Source organism: Panthera onca, chromosome A2 (genome assembly GCF_046562875.1).
Source record: "Panthera onca isolate mPanOnc1 chromosome A2, mPanOnc1 haplotype 2, whole genome shotgun sequence".
Taxonomy (NCBI): domain Eukaryota; kingdom Metazoa; phylum Chordata; class Mammalia; order Carnivora; family Felidae; genus Panthera; species Panthera onca.
This window is the reverse complement of record NC_138340.1, coordinates 90,769,502-90,786,637: the sequence shown is the minus strand read 5'-3', so window position 1 is coordinate 90,786,637 and position 17,136 is coordinate 90,769,502. Positions and strand designations below refer to the sequence as shown.

Sequence of the window (17,136 nt, the reverse complement as noted above, 5' to 3'; positions counted from 1 at the left end):
TCAGTTCACTTTATTGCAAACGCAGTTCTTGTAAAGATGACTGTTTCCTTCGCCGGACTCTCAGCTTCCTGTAGACAGAAATGTGTTGTTAATCACTTAAAAAGAAAAAGATCTCTAAGCCTAGTAGAGTACCTGGAATATAGAAGATAATGAAGCATGTTTTGAATTAATTCATAAATAAGAGAATTAGTAAGTGAATGAATGATTAACACAGTTACAGAGTTGTGTTCTGTCCTTGGCAAAGGGCTCAAAATAATTTTGACAAAATGGGCAGAATCTAAAGTAGAGGGGTCAGGATATTAAACTCTTTGATAGGAAATAATGGTTGAAGTTGCTGGTAATATTTTTTCAAGTTGAAGAAAAGACACCATGGGATGGAGGAATTTTGGTCATCTTTCTGACATTTTCTGCTTGTCCCAAAGAGATTTCATCTCTTTGAATATCCATTACATCTCATGTTTCAGATGATGGTGGTGACAATAATGATAGTAATAGAAATGATGGTATTAATAGCAGAAGCATCTGTCATTTACACAATTGTGTGCACACTCTGTGCATGCATGTGTATTCAAACATTGCCTCTAATTATTTTTCTCAACAGCTATGCAATTTAGACATATTATACTCAGTTTGTAGATGAGAAAACTGAGGCTTGGTGAAGTTAAAGTAATTTCCGTAAGGTTATAGGTAGCCAGAGCTAGTAAGTTTTAAGGCTGGAATTCTAATCATGTTTGTTTCCAAATCCAATGCTTTTGTATTCTCTTCAAGTATTTTCTTTCTTTTTTTTTTTATGTTACAGCAGTTTGTGAACCTGTCTTATCATTATTAGACTGTAACCACCTTCAGAAAAAAATAATTGTCTTATTAATATTTAAATTCCCCACAGTACTTTCTTCCAGTAGGTACTTAATGAAAACTTCCTTAATAGTAAGCTAAAGCATTAGGAGGGAAATCGTAGAAATGAAGAAATAGACTTTTCTGTGTTATTCCATAAGGCAGAATTTGGGCGACTTTATAGAAGGTAAATTCCATTGACACATACTGTTCTGATGTTTTGTCATAGAGGAAACTTGCTGCCAGGGTTAGAAGGGTGCCTGGCAGGACAGGATGTTTTAGAAGGAATCCTTCTTGAGAGGGGGCATTAGACTGTGCAACTTAGTCATCTCTGAGGCTAGGAAATTGGTGGAATTTGTCTAGTATTTTCTTTGCCCTTTAATGAACTTCAGTGTTCTAAGTTATTCCAAATGCTCACTGTCTCTTACGCAGTACTTGTGAATTGTATGGCAAGGGTAAGATGTAGGGGACATTAAAAAATAGGGTATAAAGGGATATGGGTTTTATAACTGCCTTCCTTCCTATATGGCTTAAGCAAGTCAAATATAATTGGAAACTCTGTTTCTGAATTAGGATGACGGGAAAAGACCATGGCATTTCCCAGTGATTAAAGAGTTCTAAATCTGTATAAAATAAAATTTCATGATAGTCTTCTTTAAAATATTTTTAACAGCTTTATTGAGATGGAATTCTCATATCACACAATGTATCCATTTAAAGCCTTAGTTCAGTGTTTTTAATATTTTCACCCCAATCTAATTTTAGAACATTTTCTAAAGCCGGAGCTAGAACGTCCGGTACAGTGTTCAATCCCCAGAGTGTCTTCCACATAAAGGAAGAAGAGGACCGAAGCTTGGATGCATTTAGAAAGGGGACAAGGACGTAACCACAAGGGAAAACAGAAAACATTAGAACTTTCACAGATAAGGAATCCAGGTGAATGCTGGTATGTAGTTGGGGAGCTGGGCACATGGTGAGAGCGTGTGTGGATGTTGAAAAAAAATATTTTAAAGGAGACTATCATGAAATTTTACCTGATACAAGTTTAGAGCATGGCTTTGAAGGAGGGGATGGACACAACTTGGCAGAATGGTGTGGGCATGTTGGAGAGACAAAGTGATGAGGGCTCAGTGTCTCACCCCTGGAAAAGATGGAAGGTTGGAAAAGGCAGGAAGGAGAGTAATAGTCTGCCTAGTTGGGAACATACAAGTTAGAACATCATAGGAGCAGAAGGCAGTGAGGCTGGAGTACTGGTTGATAGACTTTTAAAGACTATGGAATTTGGCTCTAATTAATTCAGTCAGTCTACCAAGCCCTGGTGCTTCTGTACAGGGACATTTGCAGGAAGAAAGTTGACAACTGTGGACAAATCCAGTCTCAAAATCTGTCTAAATTTAGTCTTCCCAGTCTTGAATTTTATTTTGACATGAGAATTGATACCTCCATGTGTTTCTCTAAAAAGTATTTTATTCCCGCGTAATATAAATATAGTCAGACACTATAGATCTTCTCTAATCCTACTGCCCGTTTGATAAGTCTTGTTTTATGAGGGTTTTTTTTTTTCATAAAATGTTTCATGATTTTGTCTCAACTTGCCGAAGAATGAGTTGATTGTTGGTTTTTTACCTGTGCTGTGAACCATCTGGCACTCGGTATCATTTCTATTAATTATTATCTTTCCCCAGTCAGCTCCACTTGAGAGCATCTGTCCCCATTAGAAAGGGAGGCACAGAATCAATCTGCCATGTGAAGCAAGAGGCTTTGTGAACAAAACTTTTCCTATAGAGCATTCGAAATTTGGCTTCTAAATGTTTACATTTAAAGATAGTGCACATTTTCTAATTTTTAAACATTTACTGTGCTTGGATTGAAATGCAGGTGGTCAGCTGACTTGGTCAAAAATATATTTGCATATTTTACTATTTTTACCCTAACCCAACTGGCTTTTCTTGACTAGTGTTACTTTACTGTTAACTAGCTGTGTCTAATTCTTGGGCAAGTTGTTTCACGCTTCTTATCCACAGCTTCCTCATTTATGAACTTGAGGATAATAATACTGACCTCCCAAAGTGGTGGGGAGGATTACGAGGTGAGCCCCCAAAATCAGTGCGAATGCTCAGGTTAGCACCACCCCACCCCTCCTCTCACGTGGGACCCACCTATTTTCAACAGTGCGGTAGGTCATACCTAACTTGATGGAATTTCAATGAATGTCCAAATAGGTCAGCGAATTTGTGAATTGATTGGGTTGAAAATTTGTTTTCTATACATGCTGAGCCAGAATTCGAAAAAGACCATCCCTCAATATAATGATGTTTCATTTGCTTATATTCTCAGAATTTTAGACTCCCCCTTTTTTCGGGGGAGTGGAGAACCCCTGCGGGATACAGGATCTAGTTTATTATTTTAGCTGTTGAGGAAGCTTCAGCAGGAGCGGCCATCATTTTACAGATGGGAAGAGGGAGGCATATGGGTGCAGTGGCTGGTTAAACTGTATCATGATGTGGGCCATAAAATGAATGCAGGAAGAGAGAGTTGTAAAAGGAAAAACATGTTATTTATAGTTCTGTTGAGACAGCTACCTTTTAAACCTTTTTCTTAAGCGTCCTTCTTCAGATCAGGTAATTTGCTCTTCTGTAAGAGAATACTTGAGAATAAAACTGAGTAGTCTAAAGGATATGCTATATAATTTTTTATTAACTGGAAATAACCATAGACAAGTACCTTTAATTTTGTTTCTCCAGCTTCAGTATTAGACTTATTATTGCAAAAATTGTTTTAAAGGAGAAAGATTCACTGGATTATATACCTATTGAAGGAAACTGAGTCTCTTTTTAAAAACTATAGTTATGAAAGAAATGATTTTTCTCTTTGCATTTAGAATACCTTTTTTTCCCCTTTACCGAGCATATTGATTTTGTTTGTGAAATGGCTAACCCATTTAATATTTCTGATTTCAAAATGAGAGTAATTTTATAATCACAACTTTCTGGGTTTGGCTGAGTTACAGCTATTTTGTTGTATTTTGTGTTGTGTAAGGGTGTATGTATGTGTGAGAGAATATGAGAGGATGAGGTCTAAAAGATTACTGTCTGTTAAACTAGAGGCTGTGTTAGCCATAATGTTAGAAGTACCTGTAACAGGGCCCAGAATTAGAAATATTTTAGGTATGGCTCTTGAAGATTAACATCAAGTAGACAAAGATTCAGAGAGCAACCACATGTATTTGTGAAATGCCATAGTCTTCTTAAAAAGATGAATCTGTTCTTTTGTGATCACATTGTGCTAAGCCTGGTGTTATGTGCTGGGGGGTGAGGGAAAGGAAGAGGGTGGTGGAGATCTCCAAATGAGAAAAGTAGTGTCTGAATAGAAACATATGTTGGTTATGGAATAGAGTGAATGAGTAGCTAGAAGAGTAAGGGTTATACTCATGTGTCTATATTTTAAAGAGGAATTCCACAATGAGGAACTTGTTGTATGAATGAGGTAAGGCCACCTGTAGCTCATAGTGAAAACATTTGGAAGTAACAGTCATTCTCCCACCAAAGGTTTTTCTTCTTGTCTCATTTTGTTACTAATGTTTTAGAGTCTTTTCAGCTGGCCCTTCTATCACTGTGTGACTCTTCCTAGGCTTTATGTTTAACACTTTTTGTTATTGGAAATTTAAAGGAAAGATACAATTTTATATCACCTGCAAGTTTTGTTTTGTTTTGTTCCCTACCTCCCCCTTTCCCCCCCTCCCAGACACAAATTATGTACAAGTGGATAGAGCCCAAAATCTGCCGGGAGGATGTCACGGATGCAATTAGGTTGCCCCCTTCTGGAGAGAAGAAGGATTGTCCACCTTGCAACCCTGGCTTTTATAACAATGGATCATCTTCTTGCCATCCCTGCCCTCCTGGAACATTTTCGGATGGAACAAAGGGTAGGATGCCAATTGGTCAAAGAATTGGACCTTTAGCCAAATAATCTTGCTGGACTATTGTGACCTTGTTAACTGTTTTTATGGAAGACTTATAAAACATACTTATCTCAGGAGAGTTGAGAAATATTATAATGAATTAGGAGATAAGGTCTTCTTTTTTTTTTGTTGTTTTTTTTTTTTTGTTTTTTTTTTTTTTATTTCTGCTACTGACCCGATTTCTTTCTTTCTTTCTTTTTTTCAATATATGAAGTTTATTGTCAAGTTGGTTTCCATACAACACCCAGTGCTCATCCCAAAAGGTGCCCTCCTCAATACCCATCACCCACCCTCCCCTCCCTCCCACCCCCCATCAACCCTCAGTTTGTTCTCAGTTTTTAACAGTCTCTTATGCTTTGGCTCTCTCCCACTCTAACCTCTTAGGAGATGAGGTCTTCTTTAGCATACCAAGGATAGCTTTCTAGGGGCATCTTGTGTAATATGTGTAATATTCTCTTAATGGGATGACTCTTCCTTTGATATTGATAAAAAATTCCACCATATTAACTGATTAAGGATAAGCACTCATTTTTTGGTGAGAGTGTACACATATGTGAATGCAAGCATAAAATATAACCTCCTCTAATTTACATTTTGTGCTATAATAATAGCAAAAATTGCTTGATCACACGGCAGTGAAAATAGTCTCTAAGTTGTTTCAGAGTGTATAGTTGGGAAAGTTTTAGCGTATATCAAATAATTTAGAAAGTAGTATACAGAGTTTGTTTTAATTTTCATAGACAAAAATTAAAATGCATTTCAGTTATAGCCATCTCACTTGAATATAACCATGCCGTATATTTACTATCTAGAGCCTGTGATAGATAGCATAAGAAGGACTCAGGAGTCTAATTGACTTCATTTTGAATCTACATCCTATAGGTGACGTTTAGTATGATCTAAGTTACTTAAACCTTTTTTTTTTTTTTAAGTTTATTTATTTTGAGAGATAGAGAAAGCACAAGTGGGGAAGGAGTAGAGAGCGAGAGAGAGGGAGAACCCCAAGCAGGCTCTGTACCAGCAGCACAGAGCCCATCACAGGGCTCAAACTCAGGGACCGTGAGATCATGACCTGAGCTGAAATCTAGAGTTGGACACTTAACGGACTGAGCCATCCAGGCACCCCAGTTACTTAACCCTTTTGAACCTCAATTTTCCCATCTGTAAAATTGTGGATAATAATATGTAGCTCATTATCACTGACCAGGTTATGTAAAAATGTGTCCTATAGTAGTACTTTGGTATCAAGAAGTGTTTGCTCAGTAAATACTTCTCTCTACTGATGTGATTAATGCAAAGTGTGTTGGGCAAATTCGGAAATGGTTGGGAAGGATCCTTCCATTTCATTGTTGCAGATGTTAATTTAAATCAGGTTTATTTATAAACCTGCCTCTTTCCATATCTCTCAACAACTATGATCAGTTTTCAACATAGTGAGTATTTTGAATTTCAAGTAATCAGTCCATAATTACATGGTATAATACTCTGTTAAGTTTAATAAACAATAGGAAAGTTGAAATATTTCCTTGCTTGCAAGGTAGATGGAACTGATTCTAAGGTCACATATAAGATAACTAGTTTCAGATTACCCTTCTTGTGGAGGGTGATTTGATATTATCAGTTACTCTCAGATTTAAGGAAAAAGTAATTTTAAAATATTTCATATTTATCCTTTTCCTTTCTTCATGCGAGTCAAGTGTATAGGGTAAACTATATGCAGAAATATTTTTTGTTGCAGATTTCTTTGGCAAAGTTACTCTTTTTCTTTTTAATGTTTATTTATTTTTGGGAGAGAGAGAGAGAGAGCACACACAGAGGAGGAACAGAAAGAGAGGGAGACACAGAATCTGAAGCAGGCTCCAGGCTCCATGCTGTCAGCACAGAGCCCGACGTGGAGCTCGAACTCATGAACCGCGAGATCATGACCTGAGCTGAAGTTGGATGTTAACTCACTCAGCCACCCACGCGCCCCTAGAAAAAGTTATTAATTCTTAAGCGAATTGGCGCTCTAGTATCTCTCCTTCCCACCTCCCTTTTTGCTAATTAAAGTTTAGTAGTCCTTAGAGGAAGAGGAAGATGTCCAGATGTGGTTTAATTGTAATTGTTTATTTCACCTGTCTCTTGTAGAATGTAGGCCGTGTCCCGCTGGAATGGAGCCTGCGCTTGGGTTTGAATACAAATGGTGGAATGTCCTTCCTGGCAACATGAAAACTTCCTGCTTTAATGTTGGGAATTCAAAGTGTGACGGAATGAATGGTGAGTTCAGAATTCACCTAACTAATGAATGTATTTGGGTAATAGAGACTCTTGGACCCAGGTCTCTGAGAAACATACCATATATGGGTATGAGGAACCTCAATCTTACCAGTTGGCTACGTGTCTGTCTTCCAGCCCTCACATCAAAATAGTAAATGTGGTGTCAGAGCCAGTTGACTTTTCTGTAAGAATATGAACTATTTTGCATTTCTTTGGAGTCAGTTTTGAAGTAGATACTGATGATCATCATTTATGGTTATAAATACCAGAATAAGATCACCGAGGGATGTAATAAAACTTATGTCATTTGCCATTTTGAAGAGTAGTATGACAGCATTTCTGCCAGGATTTGTTGAGTTTGGCTCAGCACTGAGCTGTATTGAGAGGTGAAATCATCTCTAATTCCCCTTCCCTGTGAAATCTGTGACTGTGTGTACAAAATATGTATGAACCCTACTTATTGAAAACTTGCAAGTGTGACAGAATACTGTGTGAGATGGTGGCTAAATTTTATTTGTTCTATAATTTTAAGACCTGAGAGAGGCTAGCACCTATTTGTTCTGCAATATTTGCTGGTTGAATGAGTGACAGTATCTATGTGTGTATTTTTTTAAATGTTTGTTTATTTTTGAAAGAGAACACAGGCAGGGGAGGGCAGAGAGAGAGAGAAAGATAATGGGACACAAGATCCGAAGTGGGCTCTGTGCTGACAGCAGTGAGCCCTGTCTGGAGCTTGAACTCAAAAACCGTGAGATCATGACCTGAGCCAAAGTCAGATGCTCAACTGACTAAGCCACCCAGGTGCCCCACCTGTGTGTATTTTTGAACTTGATGCTCGGAGTAGGTGTCACAAGTAATAGAGTTTTACACCAAAATACATCCTTTTACTTTTATCATCTCATTAGAAATTTTTATGAGCTCACTTTTTCTCCATTTTATATTTTGTTTTAAAAAGGTTCTTTATAGTTGCATCTGTTTTAAATCAGTACCTATCTGCAATAAATAAACTTGGGGTGTGGGAAGTGAGGTGAATACATGAATACAAAGATTGAAAAGCCGTAGGTCTTTGAATAATGTTGGTTAAGCATGAGTGAGAGTGGGAAAGAAAAAGCCTTAATATATATTAAACATTATGAAATACTTTCTTTATTGACTACTAATCCCATTTCTAGGAAATTATCCTAAGAAGAAGAAACAATAGAGTAGTTATTACCTGACCATGAAGGTGTATGTTGATCCTGGATTGAATTCTAAGTTGAGGAAGTTAAGACCTATGGAGGAAAAATAAGATGGGAAGGCCAGGGAATTGAATGATTTCATGAAAGCATTGATAGGGGTGTGTGCGTGTGTGTGTGTGTGTGTATGTGTGTGTGTGTGTGTATTCATTTGTAAAGATCTTCTGGAACATTTAAAAAAAAATTTTTTTAATGTTTTTTATTTATTTTTGAGGGAGACAGAATACAAGTGGGGGAAGGGCTGAGAGTGAGGGAGACACAGAATCCGAAGCAGCCTCCAGTCTCTGAGCTGTCAACTCAGAGCCCGACACGGGCCTCGAACCAGTGAACCGCGAGATCATGACTTGAGCTGAAGTTGGACACTTAACTGATTGAGCCACCCAGGCAACCCTATCTGGAACTTTTATTTGATCTTTTAGAGAATTTAGTCTAACTCTCAAGACACTACTTGGTAGCCACTTATTCCCTCCTTTACTTAGAGGCTAAATTTATATTTTTGCTAATTTTCAGGAATATTCAGTTATTAATTTGAGAAATAGACATCTCTGCCGTATTAGTATGTGATATTAGAATAGCAAATAGTAATGTGAAAAATACAATACAAAAATAAAGATGAAGAGGTGATGTGTATTTTTGTGTCTGGACAGTTCAATATCAATCTTTGAGAGGAGTAGCATTGAAAAGAACGGGGACCTAAGTGAGAGGCCCAGGAACAGACTGTTTCATGAGGTAGTCACCCAGTCATGGGGTTCACATAGATGTGCTTTGACCAGCTTGATTGTGTGATTTGGAGTACTTTGAGATTCATGTCTTGTCAGTCTGAGTTTTACACAGTCGTAGAAGAGATAATGCAGAAGTAAATCTTCATGTGTTGGAAGTTTGTCTAAGAGTTACCTATAATTAGAGACAAGTTACTGTTTATCCATGAAGGTGTTCATAGAGCATTTTCTGTGGTAACAGAATTTGAAATGGTCAATCCGGCGATAGATGATGTTTATGAAAGTTATGCTGTACTAATCAGATGTTATTACAGATGTTATACAAGCATTAAAAGCATTACTAAGCAGATGTTATACAAGCATTAAAAATGGCAGTCATACGGAAAACACTTTGACAATGTTTCAAGAATTTTGAATGTTCCTATTCTCCAACCCATTAATTCTATTTCTGGGAATTTATATGAGGGAAACAATGTGAAGATGTGAAGAGAGAAATTACGGAAAAATACGTTAACTTTAGTGTTACTTAGGAGAAAAACTAAATTTTCAACAATGGGATATAATTAAATAAAATTATGTTGTAAGCATACCATATATTATTGAGTCATTAAAATTAGATGGGGAAATGTTTTTAATATAATAATAGAAAAATCAGAAGACATTGCTAATGAAAAAATCAGAAAATAGAGTAAATAGTAAAATCTAAGGTCTATTTAAAGTGTGTACTAGAAAGGGGCACCTGGGTGGCTCAGTTGGCTAAGCGTCCGACTTCGGCTCAGGTCACGATCTCACTGTCCGTGGGTTCGAGCCCCGCGTCGGGCTCTGTGCTGACGGCTCAGAGCCTGGAGCCTATTTCAGATTCTGTGTCTCCCTCTCTCTCTGCCCCTCCCCCGTTCATGCTCTGTCTCTCTCTGTCTCAAAAATAAATAAATGTTAAAAAAAAAAAAAAATTAAAGTGTGTACTAGAAAAATGATTGAAAAGAAATACATTGAAATGTTAAGAGGCCATCACTTGGAAGTGGGAAGTTTCAAGGAAGTATGAATTGTTTCATTTTTTTCGTTTAGTTTTACTTTATTTATTTATTTAAAAATGTTTATTTTATTTTATTAAAAAAAATTTTTTTTAACGCTTGTTTATTTTTGAGACAGAGAGCATGAACGGGGGAGGGCCAGAGAGAGAGGGAGACACAGAATCTGAAACAGGCTACAGGCTCTGAGCGGTTAGCACAGAGCCCAACGCGGGGCTCGAACTCACGGACCGCGAGATGGTGACCTGAGCCGAAGTGGGACGCTTAACTTACTGAGCCACCCAGGCGCCCCTGTTTGTTTATTTTGATAGAAAGCATGCAAATGCGAGTGGGAGCAGGAGGCAGAGAGACGAGAGAGAGAGAGAATCCCAAGCAGGTTCTGTGCTGTCAGCATGGAGCCTGAGGTGGGACTCAATTTTCTAAACCGTGAGATGGTGACCTGAGCTTCAATCAAGAGTCAGATGCTTAACTGACTGAGCTACCCAGTGTCCCATAGTTTTACCATATTTAATAAACATTCCTCCTTGGCACACATTGCTTTCCAAGTCACGGTAACAACACAGAATACTGGTTTAAAAATATATTTATTTGACCTAGTAATTCTTTTACTGAGATTCTTTTCTAGACAAATACAGAAAAACTTTACCAAAAATAGGTTTAGTATTATAGTGTCATTTATACTAGCTAAAAGGTAAAAACAATCCAAATGGTTAAATTGGATGTGTGGTCAAAAGGAGGTAAGTCCAGGGGAACCTGGGTAGCTCACTTGGTTAAGCATCTGACTCTTGACTTCAGCTCAGGTCATGATCTCACAGTTTGTGGTTTTGAGCCTCATGTTGGGCTCTGTACTGACAGTGCAGAGCCTGCTGAGACTTTGTCTCTGCCTCTCTCTCTCTCTCTCTCTCTCTCTTTCAAAATAAATAAATAAACTTAAAAAAAACAAGGAGATAAATCAAGTAGTGTGATTTGGTAAATTATAGATATTAATTATATCTGTCTCATGATAAACTATTAATTCAGTCATAAATATGTTAGTAAAGTATATGGATAAAATGCATATGCAGTAATGTTACCATATAAAACCATGGCACAAAATGTTATCAACAGTAAGAGCTCAGTGATGTAAAAACGTGTGCATCAAAAGATAGTGAAAAGAAACTCCTCAAAATGTTAACACTGGTTTTATTTATTTTATTAAAAGTACGTTTAATTTTCATTTCTCAATTTTTCTGTGGCTTTCAAAATTTTATAATAAATATAAATAGAATTTCTGAAAACAAGTAAATAATGGTGTGTGTGGGGATGCTTCTCCTTTCCTTATGCAAGGGGCCCCTTTCAGCCTATAGTATATTGATTGTTTCTGTGCAGAGGACAGACCTTCCATCACCTTCTATGTGCAGCTGCAACTATACTGTTGACAGTAGTTAGCATGCGCCTTTCTCGCTTTTATTCACCTGACTCCTCAGTGAGTGTAGACCCAGTCTTGTCTTTCTACCCCTACTGCATGGTTCCTGGCACTCAGTGCATGCCACTTGAGTAAATAAATAAGTGAATGAAGGCAGAACAGGAGTTTTAAATTAGGGAACAATAATATAGCAAACTATAAGAAAGAACGCTGGACCCCAAATCTTCATTAAGTAATTTGACATTTTTAGTTTCCGTTGGTTACCTGAAGACTAAGATTTTCCATCTCAGTTTATTAGAATGGATAAAGACCATATATTTTAGTTAAAAAAAAAAAAGCCTAATTGAGAAAACTTGTTAGTTTTCTCATTGAATAGCTTCGATGCAAAAGTATGTATTACTTGATTCTTCCTGGGGAATCATATAGAATGTCTATTGATATTTAGGAGTCTACCTCTGCATGTAATTGCTACTGCAATGTAAAAATAGGGAATTTTGGGGGAGTATTTCTAACTTTGAGCGTAAGCACCAGTAGTCCGTTTTTTAAACCTTATTTAAAAAGGTTGTTGGAAATCATTAACGGAATTTTTACTGATAAAGATGCCTTATCTCATTTCCAGGTTGGGAGGTGGCTGGAGATCATATCCAGAGTGGGGCTGGAGGTTCGGATAATGATTACCTGATCTTAAACTTGCATATCCCAGGATTTAAGTAAGGAAAACCAATTCTGATTCCCTTCTATAAGAATCCTCATGCCTGCTTCCCTATAGAAATAGTTGAAGTATGACTGCCTTCATAACATATACTTACATTGTGACGGACTTAGCAAGTAACAGGTTGTTATAGGATAATGTATTACATTTAAGAATATCTGTAAAATTGGTGATTGAGAAATTATAACTGTTAGTTGTATATTACTTAGATGAAGCTCAAAGCTTTTAACACTAATTCTGTCCAAATGTTACAATGACCATGATTCTTGGATGCTTAATGAAGAGGTCTTAGTCCCAAGTAGTTTATGGGAGTATCCTTTGGTTTATATATTTATTTTTCTCTCAGTTTTCTCTGTAAAGTAGTATGTATGTACTACTTTTCTCTGTAAAGTAGTATGTATGTACTGTAAAGTAGTAGTATGTTAAAAACTCTTTAAATCCCATTTGGGTTTAGTTCCCCATGTTGAAGCTTCCTAGTAAGGCATCTTTTTCCTGCTTTAGAATGGATGGTAGTATTTATAGTAGGAGATTCAAGCACATTAACATGGTTGTGTAGACTACTGGAATGGTATGGGTGTGCAGAGATTGAGTGAGGAAGAAGTTGTGGCTGGAGGCAGCCATTGATTAGGAGAAGAGATGAGCATGGCTTTCAGCTTAATAGAAGAAGTGACTTAGTTTTGTTCCATATTGTATTTACAAAATACTATAAGTATTGTAATTTTAATCTGTCAACTAGACCACCAACATCTATGACTGGAGCCATGGGTTCTGAACTTGGAAGAATAACATTTGTCTTTGAGACCCTCTGTTCGGCTGACTGTGTTCTGTATTTCATGGTGGTAAGTGAAAGAGAGGCTTTCAAAGGCGGGTTTCTAAGCTTAGCGTTTTCTTTCAAGTGTCAATTCATTTATGCAAGTTGGGATAAGAATTCCATTTTCCTTCCCATTCTTAGGCCCTTCCAAAAAATTAAAAAATATCTAGGGGCACCTGAGTGGCTCAGTCGGTTGAGCTTCTGACTTCTGACTTCCACTAAGGTCATGATCTCACGGTTCCTGAGTTCCAGCCCTGCGTTGAGCTCTGTGCTGACAGCCCAGACCCTGGAGCCTGCTTCGGATTCTGTGTCTTCCTCTCTCTCTGCCCCTCCCCTACTCACACTCTGTCTCTCTCAAAAGTAAATTAACATTAAAAAATTTTTTTAAAAAATGTCTAAAGAAGTCTGCACACTGCACACTAAGAAATGTGCAGTGTAACCCACAAAGAAAGCTTGTGTTCTTCATGGGAAAGACTGAGTGAGGGGGCTTGGGCAATTGACGGAAGTCAGGGAATATTAATCTGGTAAAAATTCCTTCCTAAAAATATGCCACCAGCACAATGAAAAATTCGTCTCTAATAACCATTCAGTACTTCAAACCATCAGGAGGGAAAAAACTGTATTAATAAAGTGAAGGTAGAATATAATGGGAGTGTAAGTCATCAGGAAGAAAGAAAACTCTTCATTGTTAAGTTTAATAAATGTAGACAAAGGACTTTACTTTGTGCATGTTCTAATTTCACCTACTTTTTCTTAGGTTGAGAAAAGTAGCAACACAAAATTTATTAAGACCTCATATGGCTATTAGGTTGTTGGCTAGGACTTTAGCACTGTAAGTAGTGACTTCATAGACATGATTTGTTTTTGCTTTTTTCCCCAATAGTCTTTTAGCAGCTCATTAACAGGCTATTAACAATTTCCTACATGATATACAAGATGAAGATTTAAATATTTGTGATTACTACCAGATTAAAGGAAGGCAGACTATTTTGTTCTGAAAAAGAAAAATTGACTTTGTAGTAGTAAAAGAAGATCATGAATTATCTTTAACACATCCATTTATTACACCACAAATAACCAATAAATATTCAATCCCCAGCTCTGCCGATTTCTTTAACCCTTTAATTCCCCTTCATCCTTGGTGCCATTGCTGAAATCCAGACTCCCATTATTTCTCAACAGCAGTCTCTATTCTTTTTTCTCAATTCTCTCATATATGCTGCTATCAAAATTATCTTTATAAACATACAAACACTATTAGAGGCCTCAACATCAAATCTACTTACTTTCCCTTGGTGGTTTTTTTATTGCCTGTGGCAATGGTTATTAAAGTATGGTCCCTGGACCAGCATCACCTGAGAATTTGTTAGAAATATAGCTTTCTGAGCTTCATCCTAGTTATAATGAGACTAAATCTGTATTTTAACCAGCCATGGGAGTAGTCCTAACATCAACTCAGTTTTAAGAACTAGCAGCCTTTGAATACACTTAAAATTCCTTAGCATGGTATCTATATGGCTTTTTGTACTCTTAGCCCAGCCTCTGTTACCAAGCCTACTGTTATTACTACTCACATCTCTGTAGACACCCTGAATTTGTTACAAGAACACCCTGTACTTCAGTTCTCATGCCTTGACACTCTAAGCCAGAATAACATTCTTCCTTTTCCCCTTTTGTCTGGTGAACTCTAACTCATAATTCAAGCCTTGCTCAAACGTCACCTCTTCTGGGAAGCTTTCTTTCAATCCTTTAAGTAAAATTAGCCACTCTCTCCAGTGTGCTCCTGAAACCCTTCAAGAAAACTCTATTTTAGTCATGTGACTGTATTGATGTTTTTGTCTCTCTCACTTGGCCAAGCACTCTTGAGGGTAGGGATCACAGGTATTTATTTTCATGAATCAACCTTATAGTTTTTAGCTCATAGCAGAATCTGCTCATTTCCTTTCCTCTCTGTTAGATTTGGTTTTCTCATAGGATTTTTTTGTGATATCATTAAATAGCATATAGGAATGCTGTCAGAATCATGCAGTGTTTTACAGAGGTAAGACGGTATTATTTGCAATAATGCAATAAGTTCCTTTTATTATTGGAATAAGCATCTAGAAAGATAGTGTTTAACAAAGCACTATCTGTGTTGTATGAGCTTCTTTTAGGAAGTGGCATGTATCCTGGTTTGGTTGTTTAGTAAGCTGGGGAAGTTCTGCAATGTATGACAAACACATCCTGTTATTCCTTTCTGTGGTGTGAACTCAAGACACATATCTTTGTACCATATTTGATTATGTTATAATGTTTGACTCCTCTGTTTACATCATAGAAAGAAACAGACATATTTTGAGCTCATGCCATATATTGTCAACATCCCAGATAACAGAAGCCCATCCAAATTTCTAAGCCCTCTGTTAAGGTTTCTGCAGTCAACACTAATTAGAAAATTCAAGGTTAGCTGAAGTTTTCACTTCAAATTAATTAGATGCATATTACATCGGTTGACTTACTATATTTGCTTTCTCACCACATTAATGACAGCATATTGGTTGAAATGTTATACCTTTGTATATTATTCTGAATATTGAATTTAGCTAAGGAAATCAGAAATAAAATATGATACAAAATTATCCTTTGGAATTCAAGTTTAAGCAGGAGAAGATTTCATGAACTTAAAATAATGTTCTGGTTAGTCTGCACTTGGGGAAGCCTGGAAGTTGCAAGTATAGTTCAGGGGGAACTTATAATTCCTGTGCAAGACCTGCCTGGCAGAATCTCTCAACGAAAAAAGATAAACATGGAAAACCTTGCTATTCTGTGAGGGTTCTAGAAGTTTACTGTGAGAAATTTGAGGAATTACATTTCCCTGCTAAGTGTATTTCCTAAGCTAGAGTCATATGCTTGTAGGCGCACACACAGACACACACACACACACACACCCTTAAATATACTATAATTTGAGACCTCTTTCAGGTTACATTGACAACGTGGTTTGAAAATTGTAATTAATAAGCTAGTGAGTGCTTATGTAGACTTGAAGCATGTTTTGAGAGCTCTAGAGTTATGTGCCCTCCAGATAAATATTCACTAACCTTACAGGGATTACTGTAAATACACACATATTTGTAGTGTATACATATGTATATCCATACTGAGTTTATGCCTTTTTTGTTTATATTTTTCTACTATATTTTAGGATATTAATAGAAAAAGTACCAACGTGGTGGAATCATGGGGTGGAACCAAAGAAAAACAAGCTTATACCCACATCATCTTCAAGAATGCAACATTTACATTTACATGGGCATTCCAGAGAACTAATCAGGGCCAAGATGTAAGTTCCATGCACTTTTTTTTTTTTTTTTTTTTAACACAAAGGTGATGCTCCCAATGGAAATTCATACAAAATGATCATTCAAATCTCTTGGAGGAAAAGACTTAGTTTTTTTATTGATGTAGAATCGATCATTTGGTTATGGAGTAGATTTGTACAAAAATGGTATATATATATGTTTTGAGAGCAAGAATGTATGGAATTGAGTAACACAGTGTATCTTTGGATTGTTCTCCACTGAACAGATAGATTTGCTGAAAGCTTAAGAGAAACAAAATCTAATTTTGTAGTTATTTAAAAACATATTGTTAAAGTTTTCTGAGACTTTGAGAAGGCTGGTGACCGTCTTCTTCTTTTTCTGAATGATCTGACATTTGTCCGGGAGCCATCAACTGGTGTTAGTTTATTATTTCATTGTAGTTGTGTCTCCTTTTACAGCCTGGAGAGTGTGTATTACACATGAGTGGGTTAACACACAGAATTATTTATTCTCTTTTACTTTCCCTGCTAGAGTAGACCTTAATTCTCCCGTATGTAAATTCCATTGTATATTTCAATAGTAGCAGGACTGTTATTTTTGTGGATCTCCATAGACGTGACTATCCAAGGTGAAAACAAGGTAAACCACTTAAAGCTGTGGTAGCAAATGCAGAACATTTCCTCTTTTCTCTTCAGACTTTCATCAGGGAACCCATTCCCAGATGTTACTTGACTCTAATTGTTCTTGACCAGTGTTTGGATTACCATAATATGGGGCATGAATGTGCTATGGAATGCTTCCTTGACTTTTTTCTTTACCCCAGACAAGAAACAAACATTAAGTTGTCTCGGTTAGCATTGCTCTCTATTGATA

At 36.9% G+C, this 17,136-nt stretch overlaps 1 protein-coding gene across 1 annotated transcript in view; it reads left to right on the top strand.

The window, feature by feature from the left end:
* The window catches only part of ELAPOR2 (endosome-lysosome associated apoptosis and autophagy regulator family member 2), a 175,837-nt gene that overhangs the window by 122,463 nt on the left and 36,238 nt on the right, over positions 1–17,136 (top strand). Inside the window, exons 9-13 of the mRNA XM_060632367.3 lie at positions 4,579–4,759; positions 6,923–7,051; positions 12,058–12,148; positions 12,887–12,989; positions 16,146–16,283. Coding sequence (XP_060488350.1) covers positions 4,579–4,759; positions 6,923–7,051; positions 12,058–12,148; positions 12,887–12,989; positions 16,146–16,283 — 642 coding nt within the window. The remainder of the gene's footprint in view (positions 1–4,578; positions 4,760–6,922; positions 7,052–12,057; positions 12,149–12,886; positions 12,990–16,145; positions 16,284–17,136) is intronic.